The following is a 25998-nucleotide window of genomic DNA, read 5'->3' as shown; positions in this document are numbered from 1 at the left end:
CCTCACGTCATCTTTTGAGTCCTTTCTTGTTTGCCATAGTGATGGATAACTTGACGGACGAAGTGAGGCAAGAGTCAACATGGAACATGATGTTTGCGGATGATCTTGTGATATGTGGTGAAAGAAGGTTGAGCTGGGTTTGGAGAGATGGAGGGATGCATTGGAATGAAGAGGAATGAAGGTGAGCAGGAGCAAAACAGAATACATGTGCATCAATGAGAACGGGGATGAGAGTGTAGTGAAGATGCAAGGAGTAGACGTAAAGAAAGTTGGTGAATTTAAGTACCTGGGGTCAACTGTGCAGGAAAATGGGGGCTGCGATAGTGAGGTGAGAAAGAAAGAGAGTGCAGGCAGGATGGAGAAGGATTTCGGGAGTCATTTGTGATAGGAAAGTCCCAGCAAAAGTGAAAGGTAAGATGTATAAGACAGTAGTGAGACCACCTGTGAGGTATGGATTGGAGACCGTACCCTTAACGAAGAGACAGGAGGCAAAGTTGGAGGTGGCGGAGTTGAGGATGTTAAGGTTTGCGATGGGAGGTTGGACAGGATAAGGAACGAGCACATCAGAGGGACAGCACATGTGGAGAGCTTGGGAATTAAGCTAAGAGAGATGAGACTGAGATGGTACGGGCACATCCTGAGAAGAGATGCAGAGCATGTGGGAAGGAGAATGTTGAGGATGGAGCTGCCAGGCAAACAAAAACGAGGAAGGCCAAAGAGGAGATACATGGATGTGGTGAGAGAGGACATGAAAGTGGCAGGTGTGGTAGAGAAGGATGCGGAAGACAGGGAGCAATGGAGACGAAAGATCCACTGTGGCGACCCCTAATCGGGAGCAGCCAAAAGAAGACGACGACGACGATTAAGAGATTGTGATAAAGAAGGAGTGATTTAAGTAAATGTAAAAAAAAAATTGTGCGTAGAATACAGGCAAAGAAAAGGATGAATAATTAAACGCTAAAAAAAAAATGTTGTCCATGCAACAATGAAAACAATTTCGTAGCAGTACAGGAACAAAAATGTAAAAGGTATGAGCTGTGTTTAACATTGTGAAAGAACCTAAGTTTTTACATTATTAATAAAATAATGAAGGAAAAGATTAAAAAATATAAACATAAAACTACTACTACGATCCAGTTTTACGCCAGTTTCTCCACCAGGACGCAGGTACGACGTTGCATGGCAATTTTGTTTTTTTTCTTTTTCATCTCCGTCTATCCAGTGTGTCCGAGGCCTCCAACTTGTATTCACGGATGTCACTCTGGATGGCCTCCACCCAGGTTTTCCATGGCCTGCCCATAGGCACACGTCCCTCCACGCTAAGGCTGGTCACCTTGGTAATCCGCGAATTGCTGTGTTGCACGCGTCCAAACCGTCTTAGACGTCTGTCTGAAATGGCTGTCTTCAGGTCCGCACTTTCAAGCCACTCAAACAGGGAAGAGGTTGGGACGTCATGGTCTCCTCTCACTCCGCAAATCCACCTGACCATTGATCGCCCGTTCTTTTGCAATCTACAAAAGTCAGCCTTCTTCAGGGCCCACCTGACAGCGAGTAAAACAAACCAAACAAACCACTTGTTTAATTTTAAAGGCATTGTTTAACCTGCCATTACGACCCCTCTTCGGAGGATGATTAATATGTTAGAATGAGGGCTTAAATATATAAATAATATCTTAATAATATGAGTTGGACTTTGTCAAGAAAAATAGATATAAATAATGTACACTCAGTGGCCACGTTATGGAACACCCCTACCGTACATCCACCTACTGTTTGATGCAGTTCTCTAATCAGCCAATCCCTTGACAGCAGCAACGACGCTTCAGTTAAAGTTCACAACGTTCAAACATCGGAACGGGAAAAATTGCGATCTCAAAGTGTGATTTCTTTCACTGTGGCACGGGTGTTGGTTTGAGCCAGATGGACTGGTTTTGAGTATTTCCGAAACTGCTGATCTCCTGGGGTTTTCACACGCAAACAACAGTCTGTAGAGTTTACACAGACAGAATGGCGCGAAAAACAAAAAACATCAAGTTGAGTGAGTGAGCGACAGTTCTGTGGGTGGAAACAAACGCCTTGTTGATAAGAGAGGGTCAGAGGAAAATGGACCGATTTGGTTCGAGCTTTTTTGCCAGGAAGGAAGGATATAGTAACTCATAGCAACTCTTTACAACCGTGGTGAGCAGAAAAGCATCTCGGCATGGAACAGAAAACCACGTTGGGTTCCACTCCATCAGCCGAAAACAGGGATCTTCGAATCAAGAACAAGTTCCTATTAAAGTGGCCGGCGAGTGTAGATAAATAGTGTAGAAATATAAAAATAATTTTTTTCTGCACTAATAAAGCCACTCCAAAGAAAGTGAGAGAATAAAAGAAGGAAAGAAAAGGAAGAGAAAATAACATACACTGTGTGCACAATTATTAGGCAAGTTGTATTCCTGATGATTAATTTTATCGTTGAACAAATACAGTGCTCTCAGTCAATCCAAATTGTTAATAAACCTAAAACCAGAATGATTAACAAAGGAAAGGGGAGTTTAGGCCTTCTCAGGGGAATATACAAGTGTGCACAATTATTAGGCAACATTTAGTGTGCAGAATTATTCTGCAACTAAATGAAAAGCTTAAAGTTTCCCATCTCACTTGTTTATTTTAATTTTCAGTGTAACAAATAAACAACTCAGAATTAACAAATAAACACTTCTAGCATTTCAAAAATATTCAGTGACCAATATAGCCACCCTTCTTTTCAATAACTGCCATGAGCCTTCCATCCAGTCTGTTAGTTTTTTGATTTGTTGACGATCAACTTTTTGTGCAGGAGCAACCACGGCCTCCCAAATGCTATTCAGAGTGGTGTATTGTCTTCCCTCGCTGTAAATCTCATGCTTAAGAAGGGGCCACAAGTACTCAATAGGGTTTAAGTCAGGTGAGGAAGGGGGCCATGTCATTACTTTGTCATCTTTAAGGCCTTTGCGGGCTCGCCAAGCAGTGGAGTACTTGGGTGCATGTGATGGTGCATTGTTCTGCATAACAATCATGGCCTTCTTGAATGATGCAGACTTCTTCCCATACCACCGCTTGAAGAATGTATCTTTTAGATTTGGAAGTTGATGTTAAGTCCATCTTCAACCTGAAATGGTCAAACTAGCTCATCCTTAATAATAGCAGCCCATGCCATTACCCCTCCACCACCTTGCTGGTGTCTGAGTCAAAGTGCCCTGTGTCCATTAGTTATCCAGCTATGGGCCCATCCATCTGGTCTATCCAGAGTCACTCTCATTTCATCCGTCCATAAAACCTTTGGAAAATCTGTCTTCAGATATTTCTTGGCCCAATCTTGACATTTCAACTTGTGAGTCTTGTTTAGTGGTGGTCGTGTTTCAGCCTTCCTTACCTTGGCCATGTCTCTGAGCACCGAACACCTTGTCCTTCTGGACACTCCAGGTCGGTTGCAGTTCTAGAATATTGTGGCACTGGAAGATAACGGGTTCCTGGTAGCTTCATGTTTAATCCTTCTCAAGTCTTTTGCGGTTAATTTGTGTCTTTTCTTCTCCACACATTTTTTGCGACCCTGTTGACTATTTGCAACAAAACGTTTGATTGTTCTGTGCTCACATTTCTATAGCTTAGCTATTTCAAGAGTGCTGCATCCCTCTGATAGGCATTTTACAATTTTTGTCTTTTCAGTGTCTGTTAAATCTCTTTTTTGGCCCATTTTGCCTGAGATAAAGAAGCTGCCTAATAATTATGCACACCTTAATATAGGGTATTAATGACTTTAGGTCACACCCTCCCTCATTACACAAATAAATACCACCTGAGAATGCTTAAATCCAATTAGCATTCAAGTGTATCTAGCTTGCAGTTGGAAAACATGCATAGAAATAATGGTAGGGTCAGAGTACTCACTTGCCTAATAATTGTGCACACAGTGTATATTTATTTATTATTGAGAAAAGAATTGGGTGTACACGTCGACCAATCAAAAAAACCTAAAAAGAATTTTGTAACAGAACAAGTAGTACGACATCGTAGAGGTCTGCACGGGACAGAATTTTCAGTCCCGCTCCCGCAAAGAATTATGATTTTCAGTCCCGCTCCCGCCTGCCATATTTTGTCCCGCTCCCGCCCGCAAATCCCGCATGATGCAGACGTTCGTGTTATTTCTCACGAAAGTTCTTGCCATTGGCTTGGGGAATTAAACATGCTGAGCTTAGCTGAGCTCTCCACTGACCGATCCTTCACCTAGCGCACGTAGCGAGGGTGCGCGTTGCCAGGCGGCATGCGCAGCTGAGGCTTTACAGAGATACCCATTGTGAGCTTCACCAGAGGAGCTCTGCTCTTCTGCCATGATCGGAGATCTCAAACACGGAAGAGTGGAAAGGAATTGGAAACGTACGCGAGATTAGACCACATCCGCAAATTTAGGCATCTTAAAATGTTTTTATTGATGCCAAATAAAATATCCAGCACAAATTATATATGATAGACATAAATTAACAATTTATAAATTTTATTTTAAACACGTTTTTAGTTTTAGTTCACCAAAAAAACCCCTATGGAGAAAAAATCCAGGACCGTGACGTCGCCCGGTAGGACGCAGCCGGGGCCCCACCCTGGAGCCAGGCCCGGGGTTGGGGCTCGTATGCGAGCGCTTGGTGGTCGGGCCTTTGCCCATGGGGCCCGGCCGGGCTCAGCCCGAAGAGGCGACGTGGGCCCGACCTCCTGTGGGTTCACCACCCACAGAGGTAGCAGTAGGGGTTTGGTGCAGTGTGGATTGGGTGGCAGTCGAAGGCAGGGGCCTCGACGACCTGACCCCCGGACACAGCGGCTGGCTGTTGGGACATGGAATGTCACTTCGCTGGGGGGGAAGGAGCCTGAGCTTGTGCGGGAGGTTGAGAGGTACCGGCTAGAGATAGTCGGGCTCACCTCCACGCACAGCTTGGGCTCTGGAACCCAGCTCCTCGAGAGGGGCTGGACTTTCCACTTCTCTGGAGTCGCCCATGGTGAGCGGCGGCGGGCTGGTGTGGGCTTCCTTATAGCTCCCCAGCTCAGCCGCCATGTGTTGGAGTTTACCCCAGTGAACGAGAGGGTCGCCTCTCTGCGCCTTCGGATTGGGGAGAGGGCTCTTGCTGTTGTTTGTGCCTACGGGCCAAATAGCAGTATAGAGTATCCGGCCTTCTTGGAGTCCCTGGGAGAGGTACTGAGGGGTGCTCAGACTGGGGACTCCATTGTGCTACTGGGGGACTTCAATGCTCACGTGGGCGATGACAGTGACACCTGGAGGGGCGTGGTTGGGAGGAACGGCCTCCCCGATCTGAACCCGAGTGGTGTTTTGTTATTGGACTTCTGTGCTAGTCACAGTTTGTCCATAACGAACACCATGTTCGAGCATAGGGGTGTCCATAAGTGCACGTGGCACCAGGACACCTTAGGTCGGAGGTCGATGATCGACTTTGTAGTCGTGTCATCTGATCTCCGACCCTATGTCTTGGACACTCGGGTGAAGAGAGGGGCTGAGTTGTCAACTGATCACCACCTGGTGGTGAGTTGGATCCGCTGGCGGAGGAGGAAGCTGGACAGACCTGGCAGGCCCAAACGTATGGTGAGGGTCTGCTGGGAACGTCTGGCCGAGCACTCTGTTGGGGAGGTCTTTAACTCCCACCTCCGGGAGAGCTTTTCCCAGCTTCCGAGGGAGGCGGGGGACATTGAGTCTGAGTGGACCATGTTCTCTACCTCCATTGTGGACGCAGCTGTTCGGAGCTGTGGCCGCAAGGTCTCCGGTGCCTGTCGTGGCGGCAATCCCCGAACCCGGTGGTGGACACCGGAAGTAAGGGATGCCGTCAAGCTGAAGAAGGAGTCCTATCGGGCCATGTTGACCTCCGGGACTCCTGAGGCAGCCGACGGGTATCGGCAGGCCAGGCGTGCTGCAGCTCGGGCAGTTGCGGAGGCAAAAACTCGGAACTGGGAGGAGTTCGGGGAGGCCATGGAGAAGGACTATCGGTCGGCCTCGAAGAAATTCTGGCAAACCGTCCGGCGCCTCAGGAGGGGGAAGCAGTACTCTGCCAACACTGTTTACAGTGCGGGTGGGGAGCTGTTGACCTCGACTGGGGACATTGTCGGGCGGTGGAAGGAATACTTTGAGGATCTCCTCAATCCCACCGTCATGTCTTCCACTGAGGAGACTGAGGCTGATGACTCAGAGGTGGACTCGTCCATTACCCAAGCCGAAGTCACTGAGGTGGTTTGCAAGCTCCTCGGTGGCAAGGCACCGGGGGTGGATGAGATCCGCCCTGAGTATCTCAAGTCTCTGGATGTTGTGGGGCTGTCTTGGTTGACACGCCTCTGCAACATCGCGTGGCGGTCGGGGACAGTGCCTCTGGAGTGGCAGACTGGGGTGGTGGTCCCTCTTTTTAAGAAAGGGGACCGGAGAGTGTGCTCCAATTATAGGGGAATCACACTTCTCAGCCTCCCAGGGAAAGTTTACTCCAGGGTACTGGAGAGGAGAATTCGACCGATAGTCGAACCTCGGATCCAGGAGGAACAATGCGGTTTTCGTCCTGGTCGCGGAACACTGGACCAGCTCTATACCCTTCATAGGGTGCTCGAGGGTTCATGGGAGTTTGCCCAACCAGTCCACATGTGCTTTGTGGATCTGGAGAAGGCATTCGACCGTGTCCCCCGTGGTATTCTGTGGGGGGTGCTTCGGGAGTATGGGGTTCGGGGCTCTTTGCTAAGGGCTGTCCGGTCCCTGTACGAACGGAGCAGGAGTCTGGTTCGCATTGCCGGCAGTAAGTCAGACCTGTTCCCAGTGCATGTTGGACTCCGTCAGGGCTGCCCTTTGTCACCGGTTCTGTTCATAATTTTTATGGACAGAATTTCTAGGCGCAGCCAGGGGCCGGAAGGAATCCTGTTTGGGAACCACAGGATTTCATCTCTGCTTTTTGCGGATGATGTTGTCCTGTTGGCTTCTTCAAACCAGGACCTTCAGCATGCACTGGGGCGGTTTGCAGTCGAGTGTGAAGCGGCTGGGATGAGAATCAGCACCTCCAAGTCCGAGGCCATGGTTCTCGACCGGAAAAGGGTGGCTTGCCCTCTCCAGGTTGGTGGAGAAGTCCTGCCTCAAGTGGAGGAGTTTAAGTATCTCGGGATCTTGTCCTATGGTCATGAGCTTTGGGTAATGACAGAAAGAACAAGATCGCGGATACAAGCGGCTGAAATGAGTTTCCTTCGCAGGGTGGCTGGGCGCTCCCTTAGAGATAGGGTGAGAAGCACAGTCACTCGGGAGGAGCTCGGAGTAGAGCCGCTGCTCCTCCACATCGAGAGGAACCAGCTGAGGTGGCTCGGGCATCTTTTTCGGATGCCTCCTGGACGCCTCCCTGGGGAGGTGTTCCAGGCATGTCCCCCCGGGAAGAGGCCCCAGGGAAGACCCAGGATACGCTGGAGGGACTGTCTCTCAGCTGGCCTGGGAATGCCTCGGTGTTCTTCCCGAGGAGCTGGCCGAGGTGTCTGGGGAAAGGGAAGTTTGGGCTTCCATGCTTAGACTGCTGCCTCCGCGACCCGGTCCTGGATAAGCGGAAGAAGACGAGACGAGACGAGACGTTTTTAGTTAGCGGGACTGCAGCTTATCACCTCTCCTGCATTGTGCACTCCCCCTCCCGCCCGCGCCCGCAATGAGCTTTCAGAATTTGTCCCGTGCCGCACTGCTTTGTGTCGGGTCCCGCGGGACTCCCGCGGGAGTGCAGGGCTCTACTACATCGTAGAAAAAAAATCAAACAATTAAAAATAGAATTATACTCTGATAAATATTCTTCGCCTGCACGACAGACTAAGTAGCGAAACACTGTTACATTATGCAGTTTAATATTCCAACATATTTCCAGTCAAGTGTCAAAGCTGATTGTGTCATAGTGTGCATCTTTAGTAAAACCCTGCTAAACGTTCTCAGAGTCTTATTTCATCCTTCTGGCACAAAATCCCCCTATCTCGTGTCACTCAGAAGAGTCTAGCTCCTATCAGGCTTGTAGTACTCGAGTCCGACTCGTGCCCTAATTTTAAGGGCTCGTGACGTGACTTGACTTGGACTTGAGCACCGATGACTCAGACTCGTGCATTAACTGCGTTCGGACTCATAAATTGGAGACGAGGACTCTGAATTTTTCTTTATTTTTTATTGTAACATGCCATAATAATTTGGCATAAGATATTTATATCGACGTTAATGTTTATCCTAATTTAGCGCAAGAGAATGCACGTTCACCTGTTCATACGTCATGTTCAGGAACAAACTAATGTTAATGGCGCTAAATTGCCTGGAGAGACCGCTGCTAGGATTGTCCGGGGGGGAAAAATGCACTGTGATGTGTTCCATATGTAGAAGAACTACCTAGGAGACGAAGGGGACAACCTCGAACTTTAATCGTCATTTGGCGAGACTCCACCCAGAGAAGGAAGTGACGCGCTATGTTCATTGCCCCATTGATAGTGGGCGGGGCTTGCTTGCTGAGCGATGAATTAGCTAGTGTTAACCCTCTTTCATGTTATTTGCCCTGTTGATAGTGGCCGGGGCTTGCTGAGCGATGAACAAGCTTTTTGTCTGGTAGCCTGTTAACTAAAATGGGGCGGTCGAGCAGCAATGTTAGTCCAACACAGTAGCAGCGTCAAATGGCGCAGTTGGAGTCTTGTTCTCGGACTTGACTCGGATCAATAGTAGACTCAACTCGAAATTTTCTTTAATGACTTGGACTCGAGCACTGGGGACTCGAGATAACTCGGATTCGAGGTTTAGTGACTCGACAACAACACTGGTTCCTATCATGGTTTCTTCCTTATGTCATCTCTTGCTCATTAGGGATCTAAATCTACATCCTGATATCTATAAAAGCTGCTTTGTGGACTTATGAGTGTGAATGAGGTTCTGAGGAAGTACTTCAGGTTCGGTTCTGTGCAGTAGATGTGAGCAGAAAGAGTCGCTTTATCCCATTAAACTGGTTCCTGTCTCAGCCCATCATTTCCAGTCATTCCATCTGACCCAGGTAATGACGTTCTGGTGGCCAGGATATGAGCTGCGTCATCATCCGATCGTTCGAAAGCTGTTTTTCGGAAGCATGCTGAAAAAGCTGCCGTTAAACTGCGATGCCGCTGTTTTGTTTGTTTTTTGTTTTCTGCACCCAGGAGAAGCGACGCCTGGCCATCCAGAATGCAGCGCAGCAGTGGGAGGAGTCCAGAAGCTTCCTTGAACTTCCAGCACAGAACGGCGCCAAGGAAGAGCTGAGCCCGGAGAACAGCCCCGCCCACGGCCTAGGACAGACCAATGGGATTGCTCAGGAGCCCTCACCCGATGACCTCAGGTAGAGAGATCGAAAACATCCTAAGATGATATGAATGATGGCAATCGCAGCAATTTGCAAACAAAATACAGTTATTTATTAAATATTGATGCATGGTATATATTTTTTTCATCTTTCCACAAAACAAGTTCCTGTTTTCTCGTAAGTTTATAGCACCTAGAAACAGTCGCTCCATCATGGTGTCTTCACTTCCTCTCAGTTAATAAGTTCATTTTATAAAATGCTGCTCGTCATGTCTTGTGTCCTGAAGACTTTGCTGTGGTGGAAAATGTAAATTTATAGCTTTTCCACTGGCACTGGAGACTCCTTCCATCACTGATGAATGAACAGTTTTTCACTGAAGAGCGAGCAAATTAAAGGAGAACTGAAGGCAAATTTTTTTTATTATCAAAATTCTATTTGTCTAATTTTATTAAATATCGGAACGCATTTTTGATCGCTATTTTGTCGCTGCTATAGCAAGTTATGAGTGTTTGAAATATGCCCTGTGATATATCAGTCCGTATGTCAAAGCAACGGCCATAAACGAGATTCGCTGAGACCTGTGCGAGACATCGTAGGACGGAAGTAAAACGTACAGCGGAAATCAAAGTGATCGGCATCTGCCAACATTGTCAAAAGACGAGCGCGCTGTCTTTCGAACGCTGACGCAATCAAGCTGGAAGTTTTGTTTGTTTTGATGGCAATCAGGAAAGTTTGAAAAAAGTCGGCAGTAATCGTCATTTAAACTCGTTTTTGTGCAGTACTTCGTTTGGAAAACAGTTTTCAAAATGGCGGCACTGACACTTCACTTCACGTTTCGAAGTCTGGTGAAGATCGCGCGGAAAAGCGACGCCTGCCGTGGACCAAACGAACTAAATTCAACACGGCTAAAAAAACGAATAGGCCGATAAGTATAACGTTTAATTGCGATAAGTTGCCAGTACGAGTCACGATATAAGGTTACTAAAACGGAAAACGTAACTGAATTAAGAAATAAAGCAAGTTTAAAAATGACTTCAGGTCTCCTTTAATATACAATAAACATGATTTGCATTGCATCCAGAAACACCCTCAGAGCTTATGTTCGAGAAAATGAATCAACGTTCTCTGACCAATCAGAATCAAGAATTCAGGATTGTTATGGTGCATGTGATTAAACCATGTATGTGTTGTGGAACATTATACATAATTGATATCCATGACCATATTTGGTCAAATATGTCCCCCAATCCAGAAGTACAGCTTTATTTAAAAAAAAAAATCATCCATGATTGTTGTTACTTTTCTGCGTAAGACACTCTCATTCCTTCCAGTGCAAATGGAAAAGCAATCTTTCTTTCTGTCTCGATCATCTATCATCTGTGTTTCTCTCTCTTCACCCTCAGACGAGATAGAGGGAGTCCTCTCACCGTTCCTGAGCGTCCAGTAGGGGGCAGTGACAATAAATTGCGCTCAAGCAGCCGCCCCAACAGCCCTCGAGACCCTAGGTGTGTGTACACACACGCACATCTCCTGTTTCTTTCTTCTGTAGAATAGATGTAGACACTGCGAAATTAATCTCACGCTTATTAAGTAGATCACTTGCATTCCCAGGCGGCACGGTGGTGTAGTGGTTAGCGCTGTCGCCTCACAGCAAGAAGGTCCGGGTTCGAGCCCCGTGGCCGGCGAGGGCCTTTCTGTGTGGAGTTTGCATGTTCTCCCCGTGTCCGCGTGGGTTTCCTCCGGGTGCTCCGGTTTCCCCCACAGTCCAAAGACATGCAGGTTAGGTTAACTGGTGACTCTAAATTGACCGTAGGTGTGAATGTGAGTGTGAATGGTTGTCTGTGTCTATGTGTCAGCCCTGTGATGACCTGGCGACTTGTCCAGGGTGTACCCCGCCTTTCGCCCGTAGTCAGCTGGGATAGGCTCCAGCTTGCCTGCGACCCTGTAGAACAGGATAAAGCGGCTAGAGATAATGAGATGAGACTTGCATTCCCATCACAGTGACATCACATTCCTGTAGGGTTTGAGCCGCTTTCGTTCCTTCCACGCGCGCACACACACACACACACAGTCCACTTGCGTCTGTGTGTGTTTTTATGTGCTGTGTGTTTATTCCATTATATAGATAATGCAATGGTCAGATTGTATTCTGAATACACACACACACACACACAAAACACTGATCCCAAAGTGGACTGAAAGTCATCTCGAGGAATAAATGGAAATATATAGATATGAGTGTTTTACTGGGAAATACGCCACTCATATTTTTCATCTGAGCTCCATCCGGGACACGGAGAACCAAAACCGGGGCATAAATCTCTACATGTGACTCGTGAGGAAATCATTGAATCGTTTTGATAAATTTGGGGACTTTTTGTTTGTCGGTGTGTCGATATAATAAAAAGAAAATCACACGTTGGCTTGAAGATATGAAGTTTATCTTCTCATGTTGAAAAATTTTTCATACAAAATATATCACAGATCTGAGTGATGCATTTAAATAATATCGCCTGGCGTTGAGTGGTATATCAGATATATTCCATTCAGCTAGTGTGATACTGAACGAGTTGAAGACGAGTAGCTGAATGGAATAGATCTGATAGACCATGAAAAAAAGCCAGCCAATATTATTATTTTTTAAAAATTATTATTATTATAGATACACATTCCTTTCGGGTGTTCAACTCGTCTTTGTCTTTCAAAATTCTCTCAAGTTCTTCCGTATTTAACAAAGCAAACCTGGCGGCCATATTGTTTACAAATTGCCACGCTCGCTTGCGTGGAAGTTTTACATCTCCGACGTGTGACATGTTGTCTTGACAACCGTGCAATATCGTAAACCATATTCAACGCTCATTCTCCATTGGGTAGAGTGACTCAATACGCTAACAATATTGCATGCTATCAAACCAAATGAATGAAACCCGCTAGAAGGGAACAGAACACATTTTTATTCCATCGAGAAAGTGTCCTGTGTGTATAATAGGTGTGTTTAAATAATATTGGCTGGCGTCGAGTGGTATATCAGATGTACACTACCGTTCAAGTTTGGGGTCACTTTGAAATGTCCTTATTTTTGAAAGAAAAGCACTGTTCTTTTCAATGAAGATCACTTTAAACTAATCAGAAATCCACTCTATACATTGCTAATGTGGTAAATGACTATTCTAGCTGCAAATGTCTGGTTTTTGGTGCGATATCTCCATAGGTGTATAGAGGCCCATTTCCAGCAACTCTCACTCCAGTGTTCTAATGGTACAATGTGTTTGCTCATTGCCTCAGAAGGCTAATGGATGATTAGAAAACCCTTGTACAATCATGTTAGCACAGCTGAAAACAGTTGAGCTCTTTAGAGAAGCTATAAAACTGACCTTCCTTTGAGCAGATTGAGTTTCTGGAGCATCACATTTGTGGGGTCGATTAAATGCTCAAACTGGCCAGAAAAATGTCTTGACTATATTTTCTATTCATTTTACAACTTATGGTGGTAAATAAAAGTGTGACTTTTCATGGAAAACACAAAATTGTCTGGGTGACCCCAAACTTTTGAACGGTAGTGTATTCCATTCAGCTAGCGTGATACTGAATAAATCGAAAATGAGTAGCTGAATGGAATAGATCTGGTATACCATGAAAAAATGCCAGCCAATATTATTATTATTATTATTATACAGACACACGGGCGGCACGGTGGTGTAGTGGTTAGCGCTGTCGCCTCACAGCAAGAAGGTCCGGGTTCGAGCCCCGTGGCCGGCGAGGGCCTTTCTGTGTGGAGTTTGCATGTTCTCCCCGTGTCCGCGTGGGTTTCCTCCGGGTGCTCCGGTTTCCCCCACAGTCCAAAGACATGCAGGTTAGGTTGACTGGTGACTCTAAATTGAGCGTAGGTGTGAATGTGAGTGTGAATGGTTGTCTGTGTCTATGTGTCAGCCCTGTGATGACCTGGCGACTTGTCCAGGGTGTACCCCGCCTTTCGCCCGTAGTCAGCTGGGATAGGCTCCAGCTTGCCTGCGACCCTGTAGAACGGGATAAAGCGGCTAGAGATAATGAGAACGAGATACATACACACACTTCATATCAGCATTCTCGAAGGCCGACGCAAGCTTACCCACGACTCGGTGCTGTTAGCACGGCAGTCTAGTTCCTTTCTAACTGGTGTAGTGTTAGCGCAGGCCAATGCTAGCGCAGTTAAGCCAAATATTATTATTATTATTATTGTTATCCCTATGTAATATTTACTAAGTTACTTTTAAAATCAACATCGACAGCTACACACAACGGAGCGACCTGGCAGCCAGAATTCTCTCAAAATCTTCCACTTTTAATGAAGTGAACCTGGCGGCCATGTTTGTTTACAAACTGTCACAGTCACTCGCTAGCGCAGAAGTTTTACATCTCTGATGTCTCTCTTCCAGTTTCTCGATGTCCATTGGTATGTTTTTCTCTTGTAAATATGCGTGAAGAATATATAATGAAGTTTTAGTAGCCTTTCAGGTGTTCAACACGTTTTTAGTTACAGTTTTCAGTTTATTTATTTAGTGCTTAAACCGAGCCCTGGATTCGCCTCGTCTCCACTGTTTCCCAGCCGACAAAGAAATGATTGTGCGCATGCGCAGCAGAAAAGTTTTGTCATCGGATCTTCATATGAGCTCTGACATGTGATGTCGTGTTGTCTTAACAACGTGCAGTATTATAACAATACCGCACGCTCGTTCTCTATTGGGAAGAGTGGCGTAATACATGTAGGATAAGCGATATGATAACAATATTGCATGCGATCAGTAAACCCGCTAGAAGGGAATAGAACACGTTTTAATTCCATCGAAAAAGTATCCTGTATGTATCATAATCACTGATGTTTCATTCCGATGATGTCACTCCTAATGTTTTCCCAATGACTTGTCAAAATGGCGAACTGGTTCAAAATTAAAATTCCTTTAATTAACTTGCGTATTTTTTTTTTTTAATGGATGCATCCATATAAGATAAAGAACATTACACGGTAGTGTGAAGATATGAAGTTTATCTTCTCGTGTTGAAAATATTTTCACTCATTCGTGAATATGTTCTCCACTCGAAGATAAACTTCATACCTTCACACAACCCTGTAATATCCTCAGTATATTTCCAAATTCTGATACTGTGTACAAGGAAGTCGAAGTCGAACAGGGAGTGTGTTAGTCATCCCATCCATTACCGTCCCATACCTCAGACCAGCCCACATCTCTGTGAGATAACCCAGTCAGCCAGTCTGAGAGGATAAAGTCCTGATCGACGAGTTTCTCTGAGGACAGGGTGTTCTGCTTTAACTGATTAAACACATGCAGCTCTGTGTGCCAGCTAGAGCGTTCAAAAATCCATCACGCCCATACCTCAACATCTTTAAAAATAGCTGTTATAGTTGGACGTGTTCCAGCTGGAGCGTGTTCAGTTTCTTACAGGCAACATGAGGACATGGCTTTATTTCTCCATCACTTTTTTCTTTCCATCACGTTCTATTTGGGCATGTTTAGTTCAGGGATCGGGTCTCCAGGACGCTGCTCGTTCATTATGTAGGACAGTGTGAACACCCTGCAGCGCTGACTCGGGTTTATCTGTGTGCGAGATGTCAGCAGCTCTGTGTGTGTGTGTGTGCGCTTTGAGATTGATTGATTAAGGTGAGGGTTCAGGACTTCCCATCAGTTCCTGGCGCCTGCGGGTCCGCTCACAGGCTCAGTTAGTGCACTAATGTACCAGACAGTGCAATATGGCACAGAGAGTTTTCAAATTCAGAACCATCCATAATCTGATCAAGTACCAGTGCTTTTCCACTCTACATAATATACTTGGGAATGGAGGAGGAATTCTCTGAAGGTTCTCGGTCTGGTTCCAATCAAAATCTACTGTCTCGTCTCGTCTTCTTTCGCTTTATCCGGGACCAGGTCGCGGAGGCAGCAGTCTAAGCATGGAAGCCCAAACTTCCCTTTCCCCAGACACCTCGGCCAGCTCCTCGGGAAGAACACCGAGGCGTTCCCAGGCCAGCTGAGAGAAATAGTCCCTCCAGCGTGTCCTGGGTCTTCCCTGGGGCCTCTTCCCGGGGGGACATGCCTGGAACACCTCCCCAGGGAGGCGTCCAGGAGGCATCCGAAAAAGATGCCCGAGCCACCTCAGCTGATTCCTCTCGATGTGGAGCAGCAGCGGCTCTACTCCGAGCTCCTCCCGAGTGACTGTGCTTCTCACCCTATCTCTAAGGGAGCGCCCAGCCACCCTGCGAAGAAAACTCATTTCGGCCGCTTGTATCCGCCATCTTGTTCTTTCGGTCATTACCCAAAGCTCATGACCATAGGTGAGAGTCGGAACGTAGATCGACCGGTAAATTGAGAGCTTCGCCTTTTGGCTCAGCTCCTTCTTCACCATGATGGACCGGTAAAGCGACCGCATCACTGCGGAGGCTGCACCAATCCGCCTGTCGATCTCACGCTCCATCCTTCCCTCACTTGTGAACAAGATCCCGAGATACTTAAACTCCTCTACTTGAGGCAAATCTACTGTTTGGAACCAAATGTACTCATTTGTTACTTGCGAAAATCGAAGATTTTTGCAAGCATGTTGATGTGTCCGTTTGTTGGTTGTTTGGTGCTCTAGCGTCGTCATTTCTTGACCAGTCTTCATCAAAATGCACATGACATCTCACTAAGGTCACACAAAGGCATCATTAGTTTTTGGTGGGTCAAATCTTGTAAAAATACCCAATCGGCCATAACTTCCAAGCCAGCGTTGGTATCGAGATGGGACTGGTGGCGTTGGAAAGCATTTTTGAATCTCTTTCAAGTGCACCATTGACGTTTTACCTGTGACGTCATCTTGAGGTCGAACAACGAGGTCAAATTTCGTGAGATTTTTGACAAATTTGACCTTGACCTCAAAAAAAAAAAGCCGATTTGAGCTCAATACTCTGACCATGAATTGGCATTCTAGGCCTAATTCTAAGGTCATATGCAAAATTTGGGGTCAAAATTCAAGGTCACAGTGCCAACATTTCAAGTGCCTGTCACTCAAAGTTGAACTCAGAATTTGATAATTTTTTTTTGTAAGTTCTCCATTAAAACCCATTTTGATCAGTAAAATAAAGTCTTGAGCAAACTTTCTAATGACATCACAAAAAATCACGTCATATTCCATCGAATTCCCGTTATAATCAAATTTCCCACCAAAAAACATGGTTCCTTCATAACTTTGGAGCTATTGGGAATAGATTGATCAAACTTGGTGGGTCGATAAAGGATCATCATCTGAATGGATCCTGTGAGTTTGGAGGAGAAAGATTGAAGTTCAAGGTCAACAGGAGACAAAGGTCAAAATCGGCCGACCTTTCATAACTCAGCCCAGAAATGTCACAGGAACACGCGGTTTGGCTTAAATTGTTCAGCAAACAGTACCAAACAATTTTCTAATTTAACATTTTTCATTATCTGCATCTGCTTCCCAGATACACATCATTCATTTATCCACACAAAGTCTACTCGGTGCCTCTCACAGCTTTCCATACTGTTGTTGAAAATAGTACAGAGGCATGCCCAAATGAACAAGAGATTGGTGATTTTTTTTTTTTTTTGCAAAAGAGCAATTCCTACCCATTTAATGACAAAAGAAATCACAGACCACTCTTTTTACAGGAGAACCCCAGAGACCTTGCACACTCGTGTCACCCAACAAGAAGTTATTCTGTTGGTCCGTCACACTTTGAGGGGAACTACTTTGTGAACACCAGAACTACCAAAAGGAACAATGGTACAGCCTAGTGAGTGGTACCAATGGACTCAGGGAACACTGTAGTTGGGCACCCATATGAGACATTTGACTTTGACCCAAATATGACCTAGTTTGAACGTCACGAAAAACACTTAAAATATCGTGGAAATCCAGCTGACTGGTACTACTGATACCCCTTTTCCACCAAATCAGTTCCAGGGCTGGTTCGGGGCCAGTGCTGGTGCTGGCTCACAACTCGTTCAACTTGCAAGCCAGCTGAGAACCAGTTTGCTTTTCCATAGCTCGCGGTGCTAAGGGGAGCCACGTCATTACGTCGTTGTATACATCAGTTACGTCGCTACGTTTGCATAAACCTTGGCGTGAATATCGAAGCAAAAACAACACGGAAGAAGCAGCAGCAACAATAATAATAATGGATGACTTTGCGTTTGTACAGCTGCTGCTTCTCGTCGCTTAAAAATGGCGATCTTTCGTGGTCTTGTTATTGTTGTTGGTCTTAACAACTCCGCCCCCCCGCTGACGTAAGTGGTTCTTTCCTCTGGCCCAGCAGAGAGTTGGTGCTAGCCTGGAACCGGTTTTTCTGGCCCCAGAGCCAGTTCTTTGTCAGTGGAAACAGAAAACCCGGTTCCAAACTAAGCACTGGCCCCGAACCAGCCCTGGAACTGCTTTGGTGGAAAAGGGGCATTTGTGAACACCATAATTACCAGAATAAATAAGGGGACAGCCTAGTGAGTGGTACCTAGTGAGTGGACTCGGGGAACATTGGAGTGTGAGACATTTGACCTTGACCCAATTCTGACCTTGTTTGAAGGTCACAAAAATCAACTTGACGGGTACTATTTTGTGAATACCATACTGTCAGAAGGAACGATGGTGAGCGATGGCAATGGACTCAGGAGACATCGTAGTTGTGCTACAGAACAACCAGTACCTGTTTTGATTGCCGAGTGTAACCTGTCCATATCGTTGCCCTGCGCAACGTAGCTCCGTGTTTTATGGAATCAATTTTGTGACAAAATGTTCATACAGTACTTTTGAAATATCAAACAAAAACAACAAATCAAAATACAAAAAAAAGTCAATTTTTTTTAGACTGGCAAACAAATTATTCATGTAATTGTGCAAAATATCAGTCTATTACTCTTCAGAAACCTTTTATTTTTGTTCCGCGTCTTTCTCAGTTTTGTTTGACGTAATTTATTTTGGTTGCGATTCCAGCTTTCTCGTTTGCGCTCCCTGACTTTTTGCTCGCAGTTTTAGCACAAACTTCACGTGTGGGTGGGCTGTCCAGGAACGCATTCCCATTGGCTAACTTGTGTTTGACTGACAGCTACGCTCAGCCATTCCCTACTCGGATTCTGGCGGACTGTTTGACGAGTGACCGATCCATTGACGGTAAACAAGGATGGAGTGGACTTCAGTGGCGACTATGATATTGAATTTACACTTTGTTGAATTAATTCAATATCATAGTCGCCACTGAAGTCCACTCGATCCTTGTTTACCGTCAATGGATCGGTCATTCGCCAAACAGTCCGCAAGAATCCGAGTAGGGAATGGCTGAGCGTAGCTGTCAGTCAAACACAAGTTAGCCAATGGGAATGCGTTCCTGGACAGCCCACCCACACGTGAAGTTTGTGCCAAAACTGCAAGCAAAAAGTCAGGGAGCGCAAACGAGAAAGCTGGAATCGCAACCAAAATAAATTACGTCAAACAAAACTGAGAAAGACGCGGAACAAAAATAAAAGGTTTCTGAAGAGTAATAGACTGATATTTTGCACGATTACACGAATAATCTGTTTGCCAGTCTAAAAAAATTGACTTTTTTTTTTGGTTTTTTTTTGTATTTTGATTTGTCGTTTTTGTTTGATATTTCAAAAGTATTGTTTGAACATTTTGGCACAAAATTGATTCCATATATAAACAGTGCTGTTAACACAATAGCTCCTGAACCACCGTTCCAATTAACCTGAAATTTTCAGGAAAGATTCTTTCATGGAACCGTAAACTCCCTACTGATTCTGGGTACTTATCAATCAGAACTGAATGAGCTGTGATTTTCGCAAGTATCGCGCTCTGCACGACTTTTCGTTTGTTTGTTGTTGTTGCTTGCCTTTTTTCTTTTTTTGCCTTAATTATTTGCAGTGTGAAACTAAACCAAACTGAGTAGCAGACAAACCAAAAGTATTCATTTCGCTTTGATGCAGACTCACCAAATGGATTAATGTGCATGTGTATGCGATACACAGTGCTCTCTGGCGTCTTTGAACGTCGAAGCTCCTTCTACACGTAAATGATGTCTGTTCTAAGCTACAGGATAACTGGGCAGATTTTCAAGTTAACGCGCCCTTCCAGAAAATCACAAAAGGTGCTCCCTCCCTCCCTCCCTCCTTTATCTCAACTGTATATATCTCTCGACTTTGCAGGGCTTCCTGGAACAGCCAGGATTTATTTTGGATTTGTTTGGCTTGGATTGAGATAATAAAGATGAAATAAAGGGCAATGATGAACACTGAAGTGGATTTCGGGTTCAGCCGAGTTCAGCGCTTTGTAGGATCACATCATGACTTAATCAAAGTCTGTTTGTGGTTCTCAGATTTCATTTAAAAAAAAAATACCCTGCCACCAATTATATGTAATTTTTTAGATTTATGGTCTTCAAAACCACAACAGTAATTACTTGTATATAAGGTGGTCAACCTCATGTCTTGCTTTGATCTTGGGCTGCGCTGGTCGCTTCTCATTTGGTACTTTTGGCCCTTGTACCTCTCAGCATATAGCCACCTGGATAGTCCCCCCCCCCCCCCCAAACACAATGGCCACCTTTTACACCGTTCTTCCCACACCTGTCCTCATTCAGCTCCTTCCTGAAACAAATCGGACAAACTCCTCCCTGTTCTCTTCGGGATTCCCTGTGTGCCTCTAGTGTTACGGCGTGTCTCGCCCCAGTCTGAGCCGCCAGTGTGTGAAACTTGAATAAGCTGATCAGACTTATTTGGGTGTTTGAACGCTAAAGACCGCCCTTGGTGTAGCCGATCCGCTGGCATGTGAGTGTCACGAGGCCATGGTGGTGCCGGGTCACAGAACTCCACCCGGATATCGAGCCTTCCTGAGACTCACCGTGATCGTCCAGTCTCACGGCTTCATTATTAACTCTACCTTCTCCAGAGCAGCACCCAGGAGGCGAGTCAGTCAGGCCAGACGGATGGATGTCTGTTCTCTCCGACAGACTGATCGGGTCTCGGTTTTAACTAACGCACTTAGTTCCTCTAGCCTATTGGCACACATGTAAACAAATGCAGTGCTTTGTAAAGGGCTCGCCGATTAGCATCAGTGCTAATGGAGCAGACGTATAGGAATTGGCAGTGTACCATTGAGGCACTCAGTGCTGTGAGGAGTGTTACTCTGTCTACTGTATTTACATCCGTACTCGGTGGCCTCTTTATGAGGACGTCCGGTATCAGGAAGAATTCTCCATTCAGCTACAGACTTCAACTCAATAATATTGATGAGCCAAGACATGTTTGTGGTATAATTAAAGCTAGCTAACATGATGATTTTGAGATTTGATGTGCAGTGTGTAATGACTTCCAGGCGTGTTGTTATAGCAAAATAATCAAGCAGAGTTACTGTTACTACTTTGATGTTGATTATTTAAATAATATTGGCTGGCTTTTTTTTCATGGTAGCCTATATCAGATCTATTCCATTCAGCTAGCATGATACTGTACGAGTCGAAGAAAAGAGAGAGACATTTTTAAATTTTATGCCAAATATTGGCTCATTTGAAATTTCATGACAGCAACACATCTCAAAAAAGTTGGGACAGGGGCAATAAGAGGCTGGAAAAGTTAAAGGTACAAAAAAGGAACAGCTGGAGGACCAAATTGCAACTCATTAGGTCAATTGGCAATAGGTCATTAACATGATTGGGTATAAAAAGAGCATCTTGGAGTGGCAGCGGCTCTCAGAAGTAAAGATGGGAAGAGGATCACCAATCCCCCTAATTCTGTGCTGACAAATAGTGGAGCAATATCAGAAAGGAGTTCAACAGTGTAAAATTGCAAAGAGTTTGAACATATCATCTACAGTGCATAATATCATCAAAAGATTCAGAGAATCTGGAAGAATCTCTGTGCGTAAGGGTTAAGGCCGGAAAACCATACTGGGTGCCCGTGATCTTCGGGCCCTTAGACGGCACTGCATCACATACAGGCATGCGTCTGTATTGGAAATCACAAAATGGGCTCAGGAATATTTCCAGAGAACATTATCTGTGAACACAATTCACCGTGCCATCCGCCGTTGCCAGCTAAAACTCTATAGTTCAAAGAAGAAGCCGTATCTAAACACGATCCAGAAGCGCAGACGTCTTCTCTGGGCCAAGGCTCATTTAAAATGGACTGTGGCAAAGTGGAAAACTGTTCTGTGGTCAGACGAATCAAAATTTGAAGTTCTTTATGGAAATCTGGGACGCCGTGTCATTTGGACTAAAGAGGAGAAGAACGACCCAAGTTGTTATCAGCGCTCAGTTCAGAAGCCTGCATCTCTGATGGTATGGGGTCGCATTAGTGCGTGTGGCATGGGCAGCTTACACATCTGGAAAGACACCATCAATGCTGAAAGGTATATCCAGGTTCTAGAGCAACATATGCTCCCATCCAGACGACGTCTCTTTCAGGGAAGACCTTGCATTTTCCAACATGACAATGCCAAACCACATACTGCATCAATTACAGCATCATGGCTGCGTAGAAGAAGGGTCCGGGTACTGAACTGGCCAGCCTGCAGTCCAGATCTTTCACCCATAGAAAACATTTGGCGCATCATAAAACGGAAGATACGACAAAAAAGACCTAAGACAGTTGAGCAACTAGAATCCTACATTAGACAAGAATGGGTTAACATTCCTATCCCTAAACTTGAGCAACTTGTCTCCTCAGTCCCCAGACGTTTACAGACTGTTGTAAAGAGAAAAGGGGATGTCTCACTGTGGTAAACATAGCCTTGTCCCAACTTTTTTGAGATGTGTTGTTGTCATGAAATTTAAAATCACCTAATTTTTCTCTTTAAATGATACATTTTCTCAGTTTAAACATTTGATATGTCATCTATGTTCTATTCTGAATAAAATATGGAATTTCGAAACTTCCACATCATTGCATTCCGTTTTTATTTACAATTTGTACTTTGGGGGTGGCACGGTGGTGTAGTGGTTAGCGTTGTCGTCTCACAGCAAGAAGGTCCGGGTTCGAGCCCCGTGGCCGGCGAGGGCCTTTCTGTGTGGAGTTTGCATGTTCTCCCCGTGTCCGCGTGGGTTTCCTCCGGGTGCTCCGGTTTCCCCCACAGTCCAAAGACATGCAGGTTAGGTTAACTGGTGACTCTAAATTGAGCGTAGGTGTGAATGTGAGTGTGAATGGTTGTCTGTATCTATGTGTCAGCCCTGTGATGACCTGGCGACTTGTCCAGGGTGTACCCCGCCTTTCGCCCGTAGTCAGCTGGGATAGGCTCCAGCTTGCCTGCGACCCTGTAGAACAGGATAAAGCGGCTACAGATAATGAGATGAGATTTGTACTTTGTCCCAACTTTTTTTGGAATCAGGGTTGTATTATTATTATTATACACTCTCTTTTCCAGTTTTTTGATGTCTGCTGGTTTGTTTTTCTCTTGTAAGCAGAGGGGAACTGTCAGGACCTTCTAGGTGTTCAGAGAAGCCCAAACATATCAGCATCTCAAATGTTATATTTCATTTCTTTCATTGGAATTATTCTCTTCTAATTCTAATTCGGCCTCATTTTCTATCTTCAGAAATGAAAGGGTTACTGTCCTGAAAACATTAACATCGAGTTATCCAATGAGATTGTTTTGTTGGTTGTCTCTAGGCCGAGAAGAGTTTAGAGCTGCTCACTCATCGGTTAGGACTTCGTTGCCGGGACAGAAGGCCATAGCAGTGTATGTTTATGTAGGAAGTGACAGATGACTGATTTAACCAATCAGATTTTGATTTATAGTAGGAGGGACCAAAAATGTATCGTCCTAGACCTCCTCGAAGGCCAACATGTGCTTAACCGCGAGTCAGCACAGCAGTGAAGTCACCTTCCAGCCGGTGTAGCTTTCATCAGTAGTGTTCGCGAATGCTAATAAAGCAGTCAAGCCAGTGCTATCGAGAGCAGTTAGCACAGGCTAACGACCGAGAAACTAAGATTTCTGTCTCCAGACTCTTCTTCCATGCTACACGCTCGCTACAGTATTTTTCACTCAGACTTAAGTATTAATTTCCCTGTGTAATTTACTGAGTTGCTTTTAAAATCAACATCGACAGCTACACACAACAGAGCGACCTGGCAGCCTGACGCTAATCCCTTACAAAATCCTTTACCCTGTTGCTTTTTTGGTGTCTGGCTAAGTTTTGGCTGAGCTCAAGTCCCAGCTCTAATAGTTACGGTTTGCTACTTCCTGTAAATATGTGTGAACAATATCTCATGAAGGTTTGGTAGCCTTTTGGGTGTTCAATGCATCTTTAGTTTCAGTTTATTTATTTAGTACGTAATTACAGCATAGTTAATCCTAGCCTAGTCTTTCTCTTTTCCGGTGAATAAAGAAATGCTTCTGCGCATGCACAGCAGAAACCTTTCTCATTTGAATATTTGCATCAGCTATGACATGTGACAAGTTGTCTTGACAACCGTGCAATATCGTAAACCATATCCAACGCTCATTCTCCATTGGGTAGAGTGACGTCATACATGTAGGATAAACGATATACTAACAATATTGCATGTGATCAAAACAAATGAATGAAACCTGCTAGAAGGGAATAGAACACATGTTTTTATTCCATCGATAAAGTGTCCTGTATGGATAATAATTTCCAATAACGGCATGCTCCAAAATGTGTTAAGCCTCAGTCACAACCGGCCATACGTGCTCCTACGGCCGGTCTACTTGCAAAAAACACAAGAAACGCACGGAGGGCGCGCGTATGACGTGCTGATTTTCGAGCCGTAGACCGGCCGCAGAGGTTCTTTGTCATGTCAAACAAACTCTACGGGCGCTTACGTTTTTTTCAAGTTGCAAGACAAACTTACGGCCAACGTGCGTCTTTCTCCACGAACAAAAAAAAAAAAAGTAGCGATTTGGGAAACGCCAAAAATCGCACGGCCAAAAAATCGTACGTCCGGTTGTGACCTAGGCTTTATTCTCATACTGTTGCAACTGACTAAAGAATGACGCGACACATTTTATTCATGTATAGTTGTAGAACGTCTACGAAACAAATTGGTTCCTGTTTTTACTTATGTTTTGCAGCTACGTAAAAACTGTCATTCCGCGTTACTAGCCTCTCTTTTTATCTCATCTCATTATCTCTAGCCGCTTTATCCTTCTACAGGGTCGCAGGCAAGCTGGAGCCTATCCCAGCTGACTACGGGTGAAAGGCGGGGTACACCCTGGACAAGGGCTGACACATAGACACAGACAACCATTCACACTCACATTCACACCTACGGTCAATTTAGAGTCACCAGTTAACCTAACCTGCATGTCTTTGGACTGTGGGGGAAACCGGAGCACCCGGAGGAAACCCACGCGGACACGGGGAGAACATGCAAACTCCACACAGAAAGGCCCTTGCTGGCCACGGGGCTCGAACCCAGGACCTTCTTGCTGTGAGGCGACAGCGCTAACCACTACACCACCGTGCCGCCCCCTCTCTTTTTATCTCTTGTTTAAAGTTATAACACTAAAAACGCAAATTGTCACGAGGAAATACAAAGTCCTGTCTGAGGTGTGCTGTTCCAGAAAACTAATCAACACCTACGGTAGTAACCAGTCCGATTTAAAAAATCAACAGTGCTGTGGGATAAAATGATGTAACTAAGCTTAGTTGTTTTTGCAACATTAGCTTTGTGCTTCCAGAAAACAGGCCAGCTGACTAAACCCTGAGACATGTGCTGGATAATACAAGCCCTGGCAAGCGTTGAAAGTGGAGCAGTTATTAAAAAGAGAGCTCATTTTAGCACCAATATGACTCGTCTTTGATGCCCGAGCCACGCTTGAAGTGCACATGTGTTACTGATACGATTTCAGAGATTAAATTAAAGCTGACTTTACGAGCCGTTGTTTTTGAGCAAGTATCCCAAAGATCAGTAAAAGGTGATGGTGATGGTGTATCACGCTGTCTCGAGTTTTAAGGAGATATGATAAGGCCCTGACCCGATAACACTCTGTCTTGTCGTTTCCAGACTCCAGGAGGCAGGGGGCACCAGCGTGCAGAGTCTGTCTCTGTCTGAGAGCCACGTGGCCGAGCTGGACGGCGAGACGGTGCGTCTGTTCGGTCCGGGGGCTCTGGAGACTCTGGAGAGAGGTTGGGGCGTGCAGACAGCCAGCACCGTCACTACCATCGCTTTCCGCTACATCCAGTTCGACAGCATCGTGCCCACTCTGCCGCGCATCCGCCTCAAATTCCCCAACCTCACAGTGAGCCTCACCACTTCTCCACAGCAGGACTTTATCCCCCCTGCACATCCTCGCTAGTGTCGCTGTAGCTGTGTGCAGGTGGACAGGTTCATACTGTGTGTGAGAAATAGGGACAGGGCTGAAACCTGCAGCTGGGGTGGGGCTCTGGGGAAAAGTGTTAACTCTCAGTCCTTCCAGGAAGCTTTTCTCTTACAGTCACTTCTCTTCTCCTTTTTCCTCTCCTCTCCTCTTTTCTTCCTATTAATGTTCTCTTCCTCTGTTTTCCCCTTCTGTCATAATTTGTCTCCTCTCTTTCCCTCCCTTTTTCTTCTCTTCTTTTTCCTCTTTTCTTCTTCCTTTTCCTCTTCTCTTTTCTTTTTCCTCTTCTTTTCTCCTTTTCCTCTTCTTTTCTTCTCCTGTTCCTCTCCTCTTCTCCTTTTCTTTTCTTCTCCTTTTTCCTCTCCTCTTCTCC

General features: G+C 45.4%; 1 protein-coding gene across 5 annotated transcripts in view; it reads left to right on the top strand.

The window, feature by feature from the left end:
- The window catches only part of LOC132888134 (leucine-rich repeat-containing protein 49), a 148670-nt gene that overhangs the window by 104592 nt on the left and 18080 nt on the right, over window positions 1-25998 (top strand). For all 5 annotated transcript variants that reach the window (XM_060924154.1, XM_060924151.1, XM_060924150.1 and 2 more), the window contains 3 exons: window positions 9178-9353; window positions 10721-10822; window positions 25313-25547. In XM_060924154.1, coding sequence (XP_060780137.1) covers window positions 9178-9353; window positions 10721-10822; window positions 25313-25547 — 513 coding nt within the window. The remainder of the gene's footprint in view (window positions 1-9177; window positions 9354-10720; window positions 10823-25312; window positions 25548-25998) is intronic.

The sequence above is a fragment of the Neoarius graeffei genome, chromosome 6 (assembly GCF_027579695.1).
Source record: "Neoarius graeffei isolate fNeoGra1 chromosome 6, fNeoGra1.pri, whole genome shotgun sequence".
NCBI classification, from domain to species: Eukaryota; Metazoa; Chordata; class Actinopteri; order Siluriformes; family Ariidae; genus Neoarius; species Neoarius graeffei.
This window is presented reverse-complemented; position numbering and strand designations above follow the sequence as displayed.